Raw genomic sequence first — 22,320 nt, forward strand, 5'->3', positions numbered from 1 at the left:
TTTCATTAATGTGTTGCATGAACGAGTGGCAACACTATGTTAGGTATAAGTTGTAACATGTGCATGACCCGAAAAAAGAGTATCATGTCGTTCGATGAATAATGAAAGTATCTACCAAAATATATTTTCTCCAAGTGATGAATAATGTATAATGTAGTTCTAGTTTTCTGTAAGATGAAAGTATAAGTCTTAAGAAAAATATAGAACAAGAATTCTTAACCAAGTTTTCTTAAATAACTTAATATCATGAAATCTGAAATTTTAATTCATTATGCGTACCATATTGAAATCGAAATTTGGCCGCGATCAACAGGTCATGTATTAGAATTTAGAGATACATGTTTGGTTTAAGTAATAATGATTAATATATTTATGCGATGGGAAAACTTTAATAGTAAATAGTAGCTAGAAGATGAAGATGTATATCCGTGGGTTAACCAATTTGGTTAGGGGAATAATAATAATTACGTCAAAAGAAGATGTATATTATGATAATATTGGCAACACTGGTCAGGAGACATACAAACATTGCATAGTGTTATGTTTGTGGTTTGTGTGTCACTGTATGTCAGTATGTGTATACAAGTATACGATATCTACACGTATACTCCACTGTCCACATTTGAAACATCCCATGATGAGCATGTTTGTAGTTATACCGTTCTGATCAGTAGTATTATATACTTATCATGTTATTGTCCTGATGGGGGCATAAGAAACACTTCAAAATTAATCATATTTATTATTCTAATAAGCTCATATACCATTTCTTATTTTGTATAAACTTGGTTATTTGTAAAAGCATCAAGTTTTAATATAAGTGAATGTTTGACCCACACAAATGGGTTGAAGCATATACTATTATATAATTTCTTGTCATTTTGATGTTAGCAAGGAAATTCACTCTAAAGTATGATACCAAGTTAAACAATCAAAATTCCCATTTGTAAAACTACTTTGTCACTAATTTGAAAAAAAAAATTACATAAATTAAAAAAAAATTGTAAGAAAATATTAGACTTTTTGTTTTAAAGAAAATTATTTCGAAACTGGATAAAAAAAAAAATAAAAAAAAAAAAAAAAAAAAAAAAAAAAAAAAAAACTGGAGACATGAAAATCGAAATGCAGAATACATCATAACACTGTCGTTTTACTTCTACAGTACTACTGGGCCAAGATAACGAGCCTACCATGTAAGCCCGGATAGGGAGCAAAGCTTTGATGTAGCACACGTGCGGTGTACATTATGGGGTCGGTCAAAACTCCAAAAGTCAAACAAATTTTTAGCCACACGTGTTTGGTATATTTGAGCGATTCTCTGAATAGCCACGTGACAAATCCAGCAAAGAACCGACACTCGGTTTTGTGCCATTTCAATTTTTCTCGTTGTACCAAATCATTGAAAGTTCTTGTCATTCTCTTTGTCGTCCAAGAAAATGATTGTGAATAAAAATTGGTTTCAATATTAGGTAAAGAGTTGAAGTTTTTGGTGAGAACAAAATCAAAACAACTGGAATCATGTAGATAGATGTCTATAATCTCTGCCTTCCTTAATTAAATTGGTGATAATAGCTAATAGATATGTCTCCTTTACTTGTACATCTTTTAAAATCTGTTTTGTTACTTCTTTATAAATTAAACAATCCTCTGTAAAACCTTTTCGTGTTTGGCTATATATAAACTATTCACCCCACACACACAAAAAAAAAATGTATATAAATTATTTATGAATATTAAAAAATAACATTAAGAAATCGGAAGTCAGAAAAATAGACATAAGGCACACATAAGTCTAGAAAAAGACTGGTCGTGGCCGTAATGTACTTGTATAAAAAGGCCTTTCATATCTTCTGGGGAAAAACTTTGTACTACATTTCATCAATTACGAACTTCAATAATAAATTCTTTATGGGGATATTGGCTAATATAATCACACAATGGTTTCTAGCGGCTAATTAGGATATGCTTCGAAAATAAATATAAAAATCATTTGAGTAATTTCTAACTAAAAACATCTGTTTCCTCTGAAATCTGAATAATGTCGGAAGCCATTGTGCTTGTGAGTATTGTTTGTTTCCCTGTAGCACAGAAATATAATATTAAATTCTGAAAGAAAAGAAAAAAAACTATTACTTGCATAGTTGCATGTAAACATTTTTGCCATTTTAAGAGTTTTGAATTGTTTTGTTTACTTAAATTTGAGTCTGCTGCATGTAAAGAACAATTTCAGGCCAGTTTTGTGGTCTCTGATGGTCTCACAGGGAACAATTGTTCTTACAACTTGGCAAAATTTATGTCATATTTGTGATACTTCCGAGATGTTCTGTATGTTCATATACTATCAACAATATATAAACTATCTTTTTAAAAAAATAAAAAATAAAACTATTAGAATGCAGCAAGAATTATTTATTTATTTATTTATGATACTTCTGATGTTAATGATTAATTACTTGTTGTGGTGTTATATAATAGTATGAAAAATGCATAACACTATTATATTGCATACAAAACATAAAATGTCGGATCAACATGCTCTCTATTATTTAATCAACTAGTAAATTATATTCCTTGAAGCCTAAAAATAAACATTTTTTATATCCTTGAACTTTGGATGATTCTTGTTCAACTCTCGGAGTATAATCTATTAAAAACGAATTTCAATCAGGGAAAATTATGGCTTTCTAATGATTTTGCTTTTTGAAGCAGATAATAGAACAAGTAAAGTTCCTTTTAACTTTAACCCTAGCTAATTGCAAGAATAGTAAGTAAAAAAAAGTGGATTAAAACTTCTAAAAGGCTGGAGAAACTTAAAAGAGTCGCTTAGAGAAACATAAACCGGCTATGTACATATGACTAGAATCTAAACATATTTCAAAACAAAAACAGTAAAGCAAAATTAAATTAAGATTTAAATTAGAACAAACAGACATAATAATTTATCACTTTTCTCGATATTCATTTGATTACAAAACAGAACCTTCTACTTCATAGAGAGTCTTTCTTCTTCCCCAAAGTTTCCTCTTTAGTTACTCCCCCATTGCTTGTGACCAGGGGACCATTTAGGACACTTGGGGCTGAAGTAACTATCAACAACCCTAGAGTTTAAAAGCTCAATGATCGGAGCAAACTTCACACACCTTGGTGTCTTGTACTGATTGATCGATGCACCCAAGCTTATCGCATAATCCATGAGCTTATCGAAAGTCCCTGACTCGACCATCTTGATCTCCAATGGTCCAATGGACTTATCACTGACCCTTCCTTGTCTATACACACTGTTAAGTGATTCCTCTATGGTTAAACAGCAATCCTCGAAGACCGAGGGAGGAATTGGCGTGTTACCGTTCAAGCAGAGCTCCCAGAATAAGACATAGTGGCCCGGGATAGATGATGTGTCCGCATAGCTAGTGTACTCGGAGAGTGAAGCATCAAACGGAACAAGGTGTGTTACCGCGTTTTTAACTGCGTTTTGAAGCTCAACCTCATCGGTTTTGTCCGAGTCAATGCTTAAGACCACGTTCTTGCGGCATATGAAGCTGAACTGAGGCGCATTGTTCTTGAAACCAGCCACGCTTAGGACATCACCCACTCTGTACCTGTAAAGCCCTGCATAGAAAATCACAAAACAACACAACATTCAATCTTTTGTAAACAAATGAATTGAAGATTCTCACTTTTAGTTGGAAAGATTCAATCTTTTGGTAACCAAAGCAAATCAATGAAAGGTGGTTGGTTTTCTTACCAGCATAGGTGGTGACAACAAGCTCGTACTCCTGACCAAGCTTGACATCGACGAGATCAACAAGCTCTTGTTGTTCTTTCTCAGTGAGTGCTTTTGGAAGACTGATAGAGCTAGTAACTCCACTGTTCCTATGAACAGGCAAGAACTCGAAATACGCCATGTTCGGTATGAGAGTGTAAGAGACTTCACTTGGTTTGCAGAGTGGCCTGAGATTCACACCGAAGTAACACTCCGAAGAAGCATACATTGTGCAGACAAGAGGCAAACCATTGCTGTAATAATCCAGAGTTGGAATATACTGTGACATTGTTCCAGTCACAATCACATCCACATACTTAGTGTTTGGCCAAAGCCTAGTGATGATCCCTTGCCAAGAAGTCTTCCTGCATTCAGATTCGACGAAATCAGCAAGCTTAGGATCCGGTTTAAGAATCTCCCCGACCGCCTCACGAACCGAAGAATCGGTTATCTCGGAACTGAGAGTACCGGTTCTAATGTCACGAGCTAGCTCAGGCCAATGTTTCTCAAGAAACTTGATGGCTCTAATGAAACCAGAGGCAAAAACAGCACCAACACGAAGAACCTCTTTGTGTTGGCATAAACCACAAAGCATTTGAGAGTACATGCTCTGGTAAGAGTCAGAACAAAGGATGGTTTGGTTGGGACTTGTGTAGTTGGTGTAAGGATCATAAGGTCTGTTTTTGAAGTGAGAGGATTTGTAGTAACTGGTTAAAACAGGACGAGCAGGGAGACCACCTGGTGTCTTGGATTCTGATTTGATAAACAGAAAATACATCCCTTTGCCTTTGTCAAGACCAGGAACAAACTGGTCCATCACAGGCATCAAGAGACTGTAGAGAAGTGATCTTCTGTCTAGTTCCTCTTCGATTGTTGGCATCAGTTTCCTCTCTCCACCAGAAGTCCCAGAACTGTTGACATATATCAATAATTCTTTTGTGAATATATGAAAGATAAAAGTAGACCCATTAAAAATTTTCTTTTTGGATAAAGGTTTTAACAGTGAATGGATGAGAAAGTTAGAACCTTTTTAAGTACCCATTATAGATTCGAATCTTAAGTCTTAGTCTAAGTGATGAAACAGAGCAAAAAAAAACAGAGAGAATGATAGAGATAGACTTTAAAGATCTCAATTATGAAAAGAAAGAGAAAAGGAACAAAAAGAGATTAATGGTCAAACCTTGTGAGGAACTCAGAGATGGGGTTAGAACAGAGGACTTGAGACTTATCACCATTGGCGATTCTGTTGATCTCAGGTTGAATATCTTCGTAAGTTACGACAGGCATGATATGTTTGAAAGTCTCACGATCGGTTCGTCCTTCGAGCCCGTGTCGTTTAAGATACTCCACATCAGCATTACGTGAAAGGATCTCTTCAAGAACTCGTCTCTGAACATCATCTGCGTTCGTGGTCACGTCTTCGATGAATTGGAGTTTGTTCTTGTTCTTCTCAGCGAGGCTCTCATCAGAAACCTCCAAAGCTGCGATCTTTGGTGCCTCAGGCATCGTTTAGGTTTTGTGTTTAAAATTCGAAATGAGAGAAATTAAGAAAGAAAGCTTAAAGAAGAGTGAAAATGGTGAAAGAAGCTTGATCTGGTTTTGTTGAAGCTTTAAGGGTGTGAGGAAAAATGGAAGAGGAAGAGTTCATATATATAGAGGGAAAGAGGAAGAGGGTGAAGAAGATATCAAAGGGTATAACGGTCATTTCACAGTATGTTGAAATCCAGGATTTAAGTGAACGGCTTACTATTCGTGTTTAATTTGATTTACTTTATAATGTCGTTTATTTTATTTTAGTTCGTTTCATTACAAAAAGTGGTATTTATATAATTTTGTTTTCTATATTGGTCAATACCCGTACTGGCTTGAATAAAAAGGTTTAATAGTTTAAGGACATTCAAACTATATAGTATTCTTGAATTCTCCCACTTTATTTTAGTTAATAAAATATATTTGATGGTTGAATTAATTTTTTCTACCCCCTGATTTAACTTAAATTATTCTCTTTAAAGGAAATGATCATGTGCTGTAGAGAAAAAAGGTAATGAAATGATCATGTAACAGGAGATGCATTATAATAGTTAACATAGTGTTATTGTTGTATCCATCGTTCATATTAACAATTAATAGAATGTATAGATTTGATTAAAAATGATCATGTTGCATATCTTGAATTCGGGGAGCAATAAGTTTTAATGAAAAGGATTTTTTCAAGTTTAAGAGCGAATTAACTTGAAAAAATAAACTTAAAACGATACATCCATTACTAACCTCGGTTAAGATTGAATTATGTTTTGGTAATTTTTGCTAAAATTGCAAGGTGGAACGTCTAGTTAAAATTTAAATTTACTATATATTTCGACTTATTTAGTTCAATTATGATAAATTGAGTTTCGGTTCAAATTCGAGTTTGATATGTAATAGTTCGATTTCAACTCAAAATTTCAGGTTTAAATTAGTTAATTTTTTCCTAATTACGAAAAATAATGTTTGATACTATGTGACAATTAGAGCGATCAAATGCAAACATATAAGCTTATGAGAGATACAAAAGGGCATAAATGAGGGCACAGATTTTATAACGGGATTTACCCGGTTGACCAGGACCGTAAAACCGGCAATACCCGGTTAATCCGCAGTAGTTTCTAACGGAGCTGTCCCACAAAATACCGGCAGCAAACTCCCACAAAGCCTTTTCTAAAACCCTAAGCTAACACTATCTTCCGTTTCCCGGTACACACAAATAACGGCGTTCACTTAGAATTTCTCGCGGTATTTTGAAATGCTTTTGGTCAATGTATCGTGGCGACAAGAAATGGGGACCATTACAGCTGGACTCGATAGTGATTGGTTGACACGTGTACTTGGTGTTACATTACTAGTTTGGTGCCTTCACGTAGTTTATTTTCATGCGACTTTTTTGCTGAATTTGTTTAATTTTGATCATCCATGAAATTCAAATGAGTATATATTTTCAACATTTTGTTTCGTGTGAACACATATTTTAATAATTTTCTAACGTTTTTATTTAAACAAACCCAAAAAAGTATAAAATCATATTAAGTGATAAGGACGAAAATTTATTTGTTTTTAAAATTTATTTGAGTCTTTTGGATAAACAATTTTTTCTGTTTGAATAATGGCAAGTCTTAGATTGTAAACTCGATATTTCATTGTTTGTTACTACTGAATTATAACATCGGGGATAGTAATATTTGAGCTCAAAGTTTAGTCTATAGCTGTTAACCAGAATTAGATACGAGAACAAGATGGTAATATATAGCAAAGATATGATTCCCGTCAAAGTGTCATCTGCTTTCCAATTTATATTCTTGTCTATCTAGTTAAATTCTCATTTCTCAGTGTTTAATTTCGAATGCAATCTCAGTGTTCGTTTTGGAATGTTCTACTATATAGTGCAAGGAAATTCTAGAAGAAGATGCTGAGGAAAAGTAAAAGACGCTATACATAAAGATAACGTCTGCTGTTAATGGGTTTTCTTTTTAACTTTTTAAGAAAATTGTAAAATAGCTATTGATAATTATATGACAATATAAATGATTAACGAAAATCTGCAATCCCATGTACACTATGAGTTTTGTGAGCCGTATTTCTAAAGAATAAATAATATCTTTATCTATATTATATATACATATGTAATTATACCAACACTTAAAATTACTTGTCCTATCAGAGAAAGTATATATATTCTTTCGTTGACAAGTAATTCACAAATTTATTCGACAAGCAACAATGTTTAGCCGAGGAATATCTTTCAAAACTCAACATCAATCAAAGCCACTGATAAATATATATATATATATTAACGTATGCTCATCAATACACGTTTAGAAAATGTAAACCAGTAAAAAAGAAAATTTCACAATCAAATTTGTAAGTTAGGTTTCAAAAACATATATCAGGACTAATTGAAGTACTACACATACAGGGGTGCGCATAATCTACATTTTAGGTTTGAGATCGGTGCCTAACAAGTAACATATACGTAGACGCTCATATAGCGTAACAATCTTTTATTCGTGTTTGTAGATATATTTATTTTTCACTTCCGTGTTTTTATTTCGAAGTCAAATACTTAGGTAACTTTTTTGACGTACCAGAAAGAGTGATATTCTCCAAGGTAGTCAAACTTTTTTTCTCAATTGTCAAACTTCATACTAATATTCCAGAATTAATTTTCCTTTCGTAAATGATTCGTTAAAAAGTATTCTTAACTTTTTGAGTTATAAAATTCGCAATTGAAAATCTCTTCGTAAATAACATCACAAGATGACGTCACAATTCAGCTCGTATTTTCTATTCTTTTGTTGATTTTTTGGCTCGCAGTTTCCGTTATTTCCGGGGATGATCCATAAATTCACTGAAAATTCCAAGAAAATAGCTAAAAATATCTGAAGAATGACAACAAAATTTAATACAACGGAGAAGAGGTTGTATCGTTTTTAAGAATTTTGTTTTCGACACGGAACATCCGGTCAAGCCACGTGGGAGCTCCCCATATGATAGGCTGAAAATCAGGTGGAAGCGGGTGCACCGAGAGGGAAGGTAGGACCGAACTCTTTCATTATCTCAAAGTAGTGTGAGGGCGTTTTCTGGACCTTTTATGTATGTACTTAGTGGTTCTGACCCTCTATACGTACGTTTGCTCACTACAACACAAGAGTTTTTGTTGTGCTATATTATACGGAAAGGCTACGTGAGGCACCGACAGATCATTGCAAATCTTTGACCATTGACTCTTATCTTATTTTCGAACAAATTTTTTTTTTTTTCTTTTTTTAATAGATTTTGTCAAAAAATAATAATTGTAAACCTATACCACGGATAAAACTTACGAGCCAAAACTTAAATGATTTTTGAAAAGACATTAACACATGTAAAACAAGTACAAAAGGAGGAGTTGAGATGAATAAAATGACCCAATGATAGTGGTAAGTAATATGTCGGGTGAGCAATTTTCTTGTAAAGCCCTGTTCGTTTCTCCATTTGACAGATCTATCCAACTGATTCATTCAACATGTTCATCTAGATGATTCATTCGACTCTTGTTCGTTTCATTTTTAGTAGGTTCATTTAACTGGACCATCCGAATGAGATGTTGTTCGTTTGCTTATCTCTATCTTCATCCAAATGATTTGTAATAATACAAATACCTAAAATATCAATGCTTTCATCTAATTATATTTTTATTATTACTTGTAAACATATTAATTTTAATTCTTAATCTAAAATATATTTAAAAGTAAATAAATTTTAAATAATAGTTTTTTACATTTATGAATTTATTTTACGGTTTTGGCGGGAAAACGTGATTTTACAGTTTTGACGGGAAAACTCGATTTTACGGTTTGGCGGAAAACAGAATTTTACGTTTTTGGCGGAAAAACGTAATTTTACGTTTTTGGCGAGAAAACGTGATTTTACGATTTTTGCGGGGAAAATTGATTTTACGGTTTCGGTGAGAAAACGTGATTTTTGCGGTTTTGGCGGGAAAACGTGATTTTGCGGTTTTGGCGGGAAAACACGATTTTGCGGGTTTGACGGGAAAACGTGTTTTTGCGGTTTTGGCGGGAAACGAAAATTTACAGTTTTGGCGGGAAAAAACGATTTGCGGTTTTGGCGGAAAAACGTTTTTTTACTGTTTTAGCGGGAAAACGGAATTTTACAGTTTTATCGGAAAATTTTGATTTTGCGGTTTTAGCGGAAAATTTAATTTTTATTTTTTTAAAAAATAATTAGAAAATAAGATTTAAGTCTATTTGTTTTTATCTAAAAATACATCTAAATAATCAATTAAATAATTAGGGTATTTTTGTCATTTATTAATTTTGACTGAATCATCTCCATCCAAATGATCCAATTAAGTTTAGCCAAATGAGTTTCAAAATTTAGCCTAAATTTTCAAACTCATCCAAATAGATAATCTGAATGAACCGTTTTTTGCACTAAACGAACATCAAAACTCATCTCCATCCAGATGATCCATTTGACTGATGAAACGAACAGAGCCTAACTAGTTATTTGTAGAGGACGGAAAAAAGTTCTTGTAAGGAATAATGAAAGTGGTTCATGTTTATAAATATTAAAATTAAATCTCATCCATGCATGTAATATTCGACCTAAACCTATAATCATATACTTTGCACGTGATATTTTGCTAAAGCAAGAAAAACTAGTACGTAGTAATTAGAAAGAAAAAAAAGCTAGTAAGCAGTAGACTGTATACAGTAATATATCTGAGTTTGTATCTGTTCACACCTACGTCCATATACGTTGCATACATGCAAACTAATTTTTCTGAAAACTTAAAACTAAAAAGGAATGAAAACAGATAACTAAAGCTGATAATCTATGTTATTAATTAGTTTTTGGATTTTTGAATAGCTTATAATGATGGTGTCACAACGTGCATGTGGATGGTTGAATGTTGAAAGATGGCTTTATGGTTTACTTCCAGGGAACAGCACATAGGATATTTGCGTTATTGTTGCTTATTTCATTTTTCATTAGTATCAATTTAGTTCGTGGAAACCAATGATGTGGTCCCTAATTGCCCGTGTTTAACGATCCCCTGATGTAGTCGAAACTCAAAACCCTAGCTAGTCGCAACTTGTGTACACACTAATTTTTCTTAAATCACCATTAACTATCCGGTTCCTCTAGCATCTCTTGGAAGTGAGAAAGGGGCAAGTTTTCCGGTAAATAATTGTTTCACAGGTCAATTATTGGACAATTCATCGAACCATCCAAAACTGAATAGAAGTTAAATTCCAAATTTATGATGGTCTCAAGACGTTGGTCAACTCATCAAAATTTTGTTTATGTGTATGTGTACAAACTATTGTAGATGTGTAGTTAAAAACTACGATGCTCCAGGTTTATTCGAGAGAATAAGCACTATCTATACCTAGAAGATGTAACAATCTCATAGTATTTCCCATTTTTTTCCAAGATAATTGACTCTCATGTCTCGCATTCATTTCCAAGAATAATTAATTTCATTACAAAATTCATCATTAATTATGACAAGTAGTATGGAAAGACCTGGAAAAAATTCTCATTACCACTCTATACGAATAAATACAAATACACCGTATATAAATGTGGATGTTCGATTTACACTATAAATTTCGGGATCCAACACAAACAATAAACTTTTAAAAACCACGCATAATCTATAAAATACATGTAGTGTAACGTGAAGGCAGCACCGTATCTTATGAAGAGGTTAAACTATTATGATTAGTTCGAATTAAAAGGGAAGTAAACAAAATTATAAAAAAGGAATTAAAGTGGAGACGACTGAAAATTGATTGGGTGGCGAGGATTCAAAAAAAAACACATGAGAAAGTGTTGCTTCTCTTTGCCAGTCGAAAAGGGCTTTGGAGATTGTGTTTTAAATCTCTATTTCTCATCTTTTTATGTGGATGGAATCAATATGTAGTGACATGAATCATGGAGTTTTCTTCTTTTCTCTCGATACATATATGTCAATTTTGTGTGATATATTTAACAATAGATTTTGATAATCGGCCATAAAGTGGTATTTTGTAAAACAATTCATAAATATAACACTGATTCCAGCACCAAATTTGTGACTCCACATTTAGGCCTTAATTAACTTGCAAAATTATTGAAGGAAATCAGCCAATTACTTGGCTTATTTATTGTATTTCTTGCTTTTAAATTAATATTTTTCTTAAATTAATATTTCCTAAAAAAAAATATAATCCATGTTCATTACTTTTTTCAAGATCATCTTATGTATTCAACGTAAATAATTTTGAAGTGACATAGATGTTTTTCGGCCATACAAATTTGGCAGGCTAAAGTTAGAAATTTCATCTATTTCCATTTAACCATTCAGACTTTTGACTTTTAGTGTATGTTCGTTTTTTTATTTCCAGCTATATTCCAAATTGTTTTAATTAGAAACATCAAAGTGAATGAATATGTTCTTGAATATATTGTACGACGAGATCGTACGGTCTTAGCACAAAGACAGTGGCAAAACGAGTGAGAAATGAAATGACAAAATCAACAAAACTTTGAAATGATAAAAGCATAACATCAATTGTCTTTTGAAATTTGGTAACGAAGGGAAGGACAATATTAAAGGACGGAAAGGTAAGAAAACAAAATCGCGAACAAATAAATAAAGTTTTGATTTGATTTTTAAACTTTCTCTAAAAGCATGATTCCCATGCGATGCGTCACTTCCTCATGCATTATCATCACACCATGCCATATCTTTGTTTCTTTGTATTAAAATCATTTCATCGATGATGTTTACTGATAAGATCCGTAAAACATACACGATATAATTCCACAACTTACCGCGGTTTTAATAATTTTACCATCACTTCGTCATGCATTATCATTGATACAATTATACCGTTATATTTAAGAATCTTACCAATTACAATAGCTAGAAAAGTAATCTGTGGCAGCTTTCTTTTTGTTAAAAGATTTAAGTAGCTATTTTACAATTTGAGTAACCTTTTTTTGAATAACCTTTTGTCCCGTAGTAATGACATTGTTGTATTATTGTTCTCATATTTTAAGGGGACTACATACATTAGCATGTGCATCAATTTAGCTCCCGATCTCTAACTTTTTGTTTGTTGACGGTTAAATTAACTACAAAAATGAGATATGGAAAAATATCTGGTCTTATGGTCTAGTTACGAAAAGAAGAAGATAATATTAACTTTTTAATAGTAAAAGTCCCATTCTCTTTGTTCTTACAGCCTTTAATATATAAACAACAAGTTTGAACAATTTTTATCATCATTTTACGGCATGCACCAATAATTTATCCTTGTTTTAACATTTACCATCCAATATTTTTGATGATATATATCTTTTCGATTAGACCTAACATATTTACCATATTTACCACAATTATACCTACCACACCACTTCTAGCATCGTCACCATCAAAAGCTTAATGTCTACATCTTAGTTCTATCTCTTGTCGTGACAATTATTGATCTCGAAATCGATCGGTTGTGCATACACAAAATTATCTAGAAGTACTGTTGACTTTATCCTTATCTCTTTAACTTTATTGAGAGGTAACTATTAAAAGAAACCCACTAATTAAAACTAGGGCAAAAAAATCTCTTGCGATTGATAGAAGCCTTGACAAATTGAGTTTCGTGTCTTCTCTCTTTACTCCTTTTTTAAGACCAAAAGATTTCCTCTAGGGTACAATGCATGTATTTTCAAATAGTGTTATTGGTCTTTATGTCTTTATCTATCCAAATGTTTCATCCTATTCATTTGGGTGAGTAAAATAGTTTATCACTAGATCAAATGTTGGGATTGAATTTTTCAGCACTATTTCCAGCTTTCACCACATGCTTTTGTATGCACATAAATGATTAATATGAGACTTTTCTCCCATTCATTTATTACCATTAAAAGTTGAAACTACACAAGCTCTCGATTAACAGTTTTCTTAGGGAATTTGTCCATCAGTGGATCCCTCTATTTACATCTGCATATGAATATATGCTACTAAATAGTTTGAGTTTATATATCCATTACTTGGTTGTTGAGCTACATCCTCTATATTGTCACTTACAATGGTCTATGTAAGTACTGACAATTAATTCTTTTCTCCCGCTAATTGATTCCCATTGTTTCATTTGAGTTTTATTTTCTTGCCTTTAAGTGTTGTATATATCAAACTTGCTACTTTCTACATATGGGGAAAAGATCACATTTACAATATTATAGCAAAGACCGAATGATTTTAGAAGAAACTTTAAGACAACCAAAGTTGATAATAAAACGAACAAGGAAAAATGGATGGTATGGACTCAAATCACATGCTACTAACTACAATAATATAAAAATGAGTATGTCGGTTTGCCTTTTCAATGTTTCATTTTAATCAAATATTAGAGTATTTGATATATATTAACGTTAAATTTTTTATACATTAGCACACTGACTACTATGATGAATTGTAGACTTAGGCTTAGGTTTGAATTTAATGTCACGATGAAAAGCACGGGTGATTAGCAAATTTGGCAAGGATAGACATTCATATGTATCTAAAAAAGATTGATAAGATGGGTCGAAAAAAAAGATCTGTCACTTAAAACTCTAAAGACATATTTACCAAAAGAAAAAACAGTTTAGATGTTAACGTTGGCCCTCTTCGGCGCAAAGACATCGCGACAACGACCGGTGGCAAAAAGAAAGCCTTATATTTTCCTTCACAATCTCCATATCTCCCTCATCTCTTTATATGCTCTCTCGCGCAAATTTAAGTTTACTAACTATACCGGTTTTAATTTACTGTAATCATGTTCGATATATGTGTGGTGGTAAAGTAAATTAACACTTAAGAAAATCTTAAAGATGTTTTACGGTTTAAGACTTGAAGTCCCCAAAAGTGGAGATATGGTAATGATTTTGAAAAATCGAAAGCATTCTTTTCTTTTAGGCAGGGTGATGTTTCGTTTAAGAAGGTAAGGTCATGGTCCTCGTGAACTCATATGGTTAAGTGAAAAGAGTAAGAAGAATCGAGGGAAACAAATAACAAAACAAGTTGTTATTTAATTATCTCCCTAATGAATAAATAAATACAAGGCGCATCAAATTGTCTAGACCATGAAGTTGTGATCCAATGAAAAGAGGTTAAATTAATTAAGTCTTAAGTCGTAAGAACTTTTAAGCCCATCGGTTCATGTCTCCAATCACCCTAACCGGTAGGTCCATTTACTTATCGAAAAACTTGCTTGACCACAAGTACTCTTTATATCCTTTTCCTTGAAAAACATTTTCGTTTAGTTTGCCAATATCACATAAACACACTAATATCATGTCGTTTACTTCAATTGATATGGGTTTGTTTCATTCTACATTTCGCCTAGGGTTGATTGGTTATAGACATATAGCTGTATAAATTTTATTTCCCACAAATACATGGTTAGTAATATATATATATATATATATATATATATATATATATATTGTCTCTTACATGATTTTCAGAATATGATTTTTAGTTTTTATTATATTTTAAATGTTGATCTTCTTGATCATGAAGAATAAATCTAACCCATTGCTAAATTTTGAAATACAACAAAAAATTCTACGAATTACTCCATACAAAAATAACTCAATTATACTTGAATCCGAATTATTTTCATGATAAACAGTTCTTTCTTTAACACACGGAAATACGATAAATATACATGCATCACGTAAATATTTCTGATAAGTTTGCTCTATTAATGTATTTAAATTTAGTGATTGGAGACATTTATATACAACAATTTTACACAACGCCATATTGCGTGACTTTGACAGAGTTAGTCCTAGCAATAATAATTCTGTTGATTCTTTTCGCATCATTGAAATTTGTTTTAGATGTGTGGGGTCGAGGGACGAGGGTATGGTAAATAATTTAGATATTGGTAAGGTTTTGGATGATGCAATGACGTTTTGTAGTTGGAAATGGTTAGTGCCCTTTATATTTTGCTTTTGGTTGACAATAATTTTGAGAGAAAATGATAGATTTGTTATATATAATACAAGAAAGAAGAAAACAGAGTAAAAAAAAAAAGGAGAAGATCTTTTGTTGGAGACCAAAGAAGGTGGGGAACAAACTCAAGACATAAGTGGAAAACATAGAGTTGTATAGATGTAGGCATAATAGCTAGGCTTATAGGATGCATTAATATGTTTGCACAAAACACTATATTAAAATATAAAATTGGAGGTTAGGAATATAGCAAGGATACTAAACACATACATTCGACCCTAATCTGGAACAATTCGAATTGAATGATGTAAACAAATGAACAACATTGGATATATATTATAGATATACGAAAGAGGGGTTTGACCATGAAAATTAAAAAGTAGATATGGATAAATAGCCGGCAAACAAATCGGATCAAATCACATTTGACTATAATTTAGTACATCAATGTTGGACTAGGCATAGTTCTAGCTAGTATTATAAAGTTAAATTATATGCGCATACGTCATGCGCAAGTCGGTTTTATCAGAATTTTTGAGTGTTTATTCTTTGACGATGAGATTAACATGTTTTTTTAAAATAATTTCATTCTAAGATTTTTTATTCTTCGAATTTTAAATAATTTTATTTTACGAAATAAAAAATTAGAAAATAAAAAAAAAAAATCGGAAAAAACTTTAAATTTACGGTTCTTCATTCTACTTCATCCAATCGGAGTCAAAAACATAGTATGTGATAAAAAAAAAAAAAAATTGATGATGTTTTTGACAATTTAGACCGTATGACAAACAAACCTTTCAATAACTCTAATGTCGATGACCTTTTGATTTTTTAATGTATCAAAAATGGGAGTTGATAAAGCGTAACCCATTACTATATCTCTAAATCTCTAATCATGCCATTAATTAGCAAACACAAATTTTCAAAGTTCGGCATCATGGATAGAAGAGTTTCAGTCTTTGAGATTGATGTCACGTCTATTTGATTCGTATCTCTTAAAAAGGGATATATGAGGTCCAAGAAGACAATAAAATCGCATAATTTTTTGAAAAGGTGGTTGTCGAAAATTTTAATTTATTTTTGGGGGATGATAGATAACTTGGTCATTTTTACATAGTTTTGGGAGGATAATAATTTTTTTTTTTTGAGTTGAATGTTATATAATTTATTCAAACCCAAAAACTGTTTTACAATAAATGTTACAGTAATGCTGAAACAAAATATTTTGAAAGAGGATAATAATTTCCAATAGTGCACTTGGTTATTTTTACATATTTTTGGGAGGACAATAATTTCCAATGGTGCACTTGAATATTTAGTAGACACCTAGCAAATTGAAAATGAGGTAATAATTAGATTCATTCAATACAACTTATAAATTTTGAAGACAAACTTTGGTAATGGAAAAGCTTTAAGCTTTAAAGGGTTTGTGTTTGTGGACCAATTAATGTCTTGGAAATGAACTGTTTGGCTGTCTACTTAGTGCGATCAAGAAGACAAAGAAGAAGACGAAGAAGAAGAATGGTGAGTTATAATGATAAGATGGAGAAAATTGGTTTTATAATAAAATCGAATACGTTTTCTAAATTGGGTTATCCTAAAGAAAAATTGTTTCCTCTTTTTCTTGACTTGCGGTGTGTGTATGTTTTGGTCATCGATGCATGATTCCTTTAATTGGTATCAACAATATATTTTTATATATGGTTTATGTGTGAGTGGGTGTGAAAGATAAGGAGACTTCTTTTTCCCTCTCTTTTTTTTCGTATCCCACTTTCTTCAATTGCTCCCCATGAAAAGGTTTATAACTCACCATTTAATTATCCTGTTGTAGCCTGTTTAACGATTTTCTACGAGGAATTTCGATATTCCAAACTAGAAATTTAGACAAATATCAATTATAAATGTTTTAAAATATGGTCTATACAAACAGTATATACGATATATGTGTTTATATGTTAGATAAGTCATACTTTATTTTTAATGCTACATGGTGTAATTATATAAGCAAAACGGACGTGTATATGGTGTTTAAGCGGTTGTGTTTACGATGATCATTGTTTCTTTACATTTTTAATGTCCTAAAGAAACATCATTTTTTACTTCTTTATGTGACTTTTGTTTATCGTATAGTAGTAGTTTTATTGATAATACAAAACTGGTGTTACACACAAACGGCGAGTTTGAGGAGTACAAGAATCAAAAGCCAACAAAAAAAAAAATGATATTTTCTAATCACAAGCCAAGAAAACAATGATAAATCTCCGAGAAAAAAAAAAAGTGAACTATGAAAAAACATATCAAATTTTTTAAACCAAGCATCTCCAGATAATGAAGCAATCACGGAGTGAAGGAAATGTACATGTATTACTTTACATGGCATATATAGTTATGATTATATCTTTGTACTTGTTGAAGAGGTATGAAACACAATAAAAGGTTTTTCTTTTTCTTTTTGGATTTGTGGATTGTGCCACTCACTTGCAAGCTGATATTTGGGTTAAAGCCCTTTACAAATAGTGATGGTTGGAAATCAAACTTACTGACACACTTGTTAGTGGCCACATTAATTGGATAATATATGTTACATTCCTTTTGTTCAACATATCTTTATCCAATACATGGTTCTATTTTTCTTTGGACAATCAATATGAATAGTTATTGCATAAAACATGATTTACTACTTCTTAAGGGTAACATCAATAGCTTTTTGCCAGGCCAATGTAGATTGTTAACCGAAAGCCCAAGACTTTTTTTTATCACACTCAAGTATTTTTCAACAACCTTTTTTCGTGTTTTTTGATCATTTATTTCATAGCTCCCTGAGAATATCAGAGAACATAGTTGTGTTATTGTGTGTGTCAGTCTCTGAGTCTCACGCTCAAATATAGTAAAGAGATAAATAATTGAAAATATTCTGACACCTTTTTTCAGATTGACTACAAAAATCCCATTCAAGTAAAACCCTTACTGTAACAGATAATATTCGAATTTGTGGTCTGACAAAGTTTCAATATGCACACTCTATTGTTTTTTTCTATCTGGATTTCTTGCAATCATACTATAACCTTAGAAGAAATCAACAGGGGGAGTTTCATTTCATTTTATTTCTTCATTCGATTACGTTTTCTACCATTTCCTAGCTACTAGAACAGTGGTGAGATTGAGATTTGATTAGCACTAATACTAACCATTGTGGAATCACTCAAAAACAGAGACTTGTCCATTCCAGCTACAAGCCGCGACCACGTTAGGTAAAACGGGGTGGTATGACACATTAACGCAGGGCTGTTCATAAGCTTTGAGCTTCTTAATGAGCGCAGTGGATTTGTAGTCGTACATGTATACAGAACCGTCAGATGAGCCAGAGGCTAAGGTTTCTCCATCCGGGCTGAAGTTGCATTTGATTGGGAAACCTGCAACCCAGTGACCTTCGAATCTCTTGTATTTGTTGAGTTTGAAAGGTGGGTTTGTTGAGAAGATTGCTGTGTAGTTCCCGTGTGATTGCGCGATGAAGACTGGGTCTTGCGGGTGACGTTTGATGCAAGGGCATGTGTATGCTTCTACATAGACCTAAGAGCAACAGTGAAAACAACAAGAAAATAATCATTGGCGTCAAGATGTCATTAATGATAGTCTCATGTCTAAGAATGAGAGTCTCAAATCACTGTTAAATATCATCCTTATAGTAATGGACGTAGTAATAGAGTGAGTGTGAGCTAGGAGTTGTTCCAAAGTGAAAGAAGGAATACGAACAATGTGATGGAATGTATAGAAAAAGTCAGTGAAACCTTCTGCAAGTTAATAATCATACTGAAATAAATCACATTTCGAAAGTTCAGACAAATGTAAAATGGAATTTTTCAAAAATGTCCTAAGATAGTTCCTGCTAAGACTAGATTGGTCAGGAACTTAGTGATGATGAGAACAATTCTCTGACTTCCTGGTGCATCAAACAAGAGAGCATACAACAAATTCATATAGAGAGGAAATAAAGAAGTTTCCTTGCTTCTCTCTGAAACAACTATTAGAAACGTTAAGCATCTAACTTCAAGAAATCGAAAGGAAAATTGCAACAGTTCCTTCCCACATTCATACATAAACATGTTCTGCTTATGTCTACAGATGCAGCTTATTGTTAATTCCCAAATCTAAGCTTAATTCTGTTAGTATATAAATTCTGATTTACTAATGACTTACTGATACTTTTCATCAAACAATCTAATACTGAGCTAGATGAAAATGCAGCATTGATATAACTGAAAGAAGGTTATTTGACAGTGATAAACTGACCTGATTAGATAAAGGAACCTCTCTCGAAATATCCCAAACTATAACAGCATTCTCACTTATATTTCTGCCAGAAACATCACTTGACGAGATAAACTGCTTCCCACCCGCGATAAACTCAACATCAAGAATTGGCCCAAGATCTCTAACATATTCATGCACGAATTTATTGGCTCTAATGTCCCATAATCTAAGACTTCCCTTTGATCCACCAGAAAGAAACACGTTACAATTATCTGGATGAAACTTAACAACTCCAACAACTTCATCCTCCTTGAAAGATTGTGTCTCTACCCCTCTTTCAACATCAAACAGTCTCGACGTGCAGTCATATCCACAAGAAAGCAACGATAACCCTTGCTTTGACCACTTCACATCTTTAACCGGTGCATTATGATGGAGAAAAGCCCGTACTTTCTTCTTATCATTACTCCACACATTCCACACGTAAACAGCACCATCAAGCCCCGCAGAAGCAAGAAGATGAACTGCACAATAACTCTAATAAACAAATGAATGAGGCAGAGGATAACTTCAAGCCAATCTTCACCCAAAAGCTACAACAAAAGAGCAAGAACATACCATGACTTGTAGACCAATCAATAGCAGTAACAGCCTTTGTATGGCCGGTTAACGAAATCGACATTCTACTAGGCATTTCGGTTTGCAACGAGGATCCTTTTGGTCTATGTCTAACCGAAGATAGAACATGGCGAGGTACATCAGAATCTGAGATGCTCCCAAGAACTGAGATTAATAACAAATTAGCATAAGGCAACAGTACAACCACAAAGCTAGTGAAGCAGATTAACAAGCATCAAACACTAAATTCTAAACAGCGAATTGATTAAGCATGGTTCGCAATTACCAGTAGGAGAGCTATAAGGTTTCTGACTCAAATCGGAACTTTGATCTGGAGTCGGAATCGTTGAAAGGGAGGCTAGAAGTGATCTCTCTCTCTTGGATACGTACCGGCCTGGAACCGGAACCGGAACCGGAACCGGTATTGAAAACGACGAGCTGGTTTGAGATTCCGAATAGGAACCGTGTGGAGGATACGGTCTACGCGGTGGTTTGTATTGTCGCTCCTCCGGGACTGGATATGGACGCTTAGAAGGAATTGACGGTGCTGCGGCGATTTTAGATGTTAATCGCTCATTGGTCACTGGCTCAGGTTCGTCGTCGGAGTCATTGGCATACGAATTGCAGATGAGATCCATCGGAAAGTTGAAGTCGAGACACCCGAAGCAGTGACCGGTGATCGGAAAAAAAATGAATTGGCCTTCGATGAGATAGAGAAGGCTAAATCTTTAGTGGGCTTTAATTGGGCCAGAAGAATGCTCCAGGCCCACGTGTATGCATTTATCAATTGGAATTGTTGTTTCGGGATCATTCTCACTAACAATCTCTAATTCATTATACTATTAATCAACTCCGGCATCTAGATATTACTCATGAATCAATGATCAATAGTAATGTGTTTGTTTACAGAAAGGTTGATCTAATTTAATGAGATCAATGAAGGGAAAATGCTCAAAGTTATAAACTGTTAGTGATTAATATAATTAATTTTAAATATCATATATTTTACAAATAAAGTTAATAACTCACATCAGTAATACCAAACATGATAACTAATACATAAACATATATGGATTTATCAATTAGAATTATTGTTTGAGGATCATTCTAACTATCGGGTTTTTATTTCATTATATTAATACTTCACCATTTAGATATTATCAATGATCGATAATTTGGTAGCAATGTTTTTGTTGCCATAAAAAAACTAACCTAATTTAGTTACTTCAATACAGAGAATATGTTCAAAATTAGAAACTATTAGCGATTTATATATAATTTTAAAAATAATAATTATATTTTCAAAGAGCGTAACAGAGATAATATCAATTGTTATATTTAATAAATTAAATAACTCACTATCGACAAAACATAATTATTGATACAAAAACACATGAACTTATCTATTAGAATTATCGTTTGAGGATCATTTTCACTAACGGTTACTTCAATAAAGGGAATATGTTCGAAATTAGAAACCGTTAACGATCTATATATAATTTAGAATATAATAAATATTATTAAAAATGTTATAAAGATAAGATTAATTATTATATTATATATTATATATTTAATCAAGTAAATAACTCACTATCGACAAAACATAATTATTGATACAAAAACACATGATCTTATCTATTGGAGTTGTCGTTTGAGGATCATTTTCACTAACGATTTTTTTACATTATATTAATCTACTCCAACATTTAGATATTACCCATCATTAGTAATTTGGTACAAATGTGTTTGTTCCCAAAACGAAATTGATCTAATTTAATTAGTTCAATGCATGGAACACGTTCAAATTAGAAACCGTTAGTGATATATATAATTTGATTTGAATATTTTTTTTAAAGCATTATTGAGTTAAAATCAATTATTAATTAAAAAAATATATATATTATAAATAAAATTAATAATTCACTATCGACAAAACATAATTATATTTAGGGTTTTATGCCAAAAAAATCGTTTAAATCATCCATTTTTCTCATTTTACCCATCACATCAAAAAAATACAATAATCATATAAAATCAAAAATAATATGCAATTTAACCTTTTCATTATAACTTTTGAAATTTATTATTAAATAATATTGGATTTGTTTTTTTAACAAAAATCATTTGAAATGTTTGATTGAATACACCCTTTAAAATAAGTAGT

The 22,320-nt window shown here is 32.4% G+C and overlaps 2 protein-coding genes across 2 annotated transcripts; both read right to left on the minus strand.

Moving 5' to 3' along the window:
* Positions 1 to 2,668: 2,668 nt before the first annotated feature.
* DFL1 (Auxin-responsive GH3 family protein) lies at positions 2,669 to 5,393 on the minus strand. The gene is made up of 3 exons (NM_124831.3): positions 4,944 to 5,393; positions 3,746 to 4,674; positions 2,669 to 3,609 (listed from the first exon to the last, which is right to left on the minus strand). The coding sequence occupies exons 1-3, from the start codon at positions 5,267 to 5,269 to the stop codon at positions 3,026 to 3,028; spliced, it is 1,839 nt and encodes a 612-aa protein (NP_200262.1). The 5' UTR covers positions 5,270 to 5,393; the 3' UTR covers positions 2,669 to 3,025.
* A 12,815-nt stretch (positions 5,394 to 18,208) lies between these two features.
* Positions 18,209 to 21,007, minus strand: AT5G54520 (Transducin/WD40 repeat-like superfamily protein). Its single transcript, NM_124832.3, has 4 exons — positions 20,443 to 21,007; positions 20,157 to 20,321; positions 19,578 to 20,062; positions 18,209 to 18,857 (listed from the first exon to the last, which is right to left on the minus strand). Exons 1-4 carry the CDS (start codon positions 20,792 to 20,794, stop codon positions 18,486 to 18,488), a joined length of 1,374 nt encoding a protein of 457 aa, NP_200263.2. The 5' UTR covers positions 20,795 to 21,007; the 3' UTR covers positions 18,209 to 18,485.
* Between the last annotated feature and the right edge of the window lie 1,313 nt (positions 21,008 to 22,320).

Source organism: Arabidopsis thaliana, chromosome 5, assembly GCF_000001735.4.
Source record: "Arabidopsis thaliana chromosome 5, partial sequence".
In the NCBI taxonomy this organism is placed as follows: Eukaryota; Viridiplantae; Streptophyta; class Magnoliopsida; order Brassicales; family Brassicaceae; genus Arabidopsis; species Arabidopsis thaliana.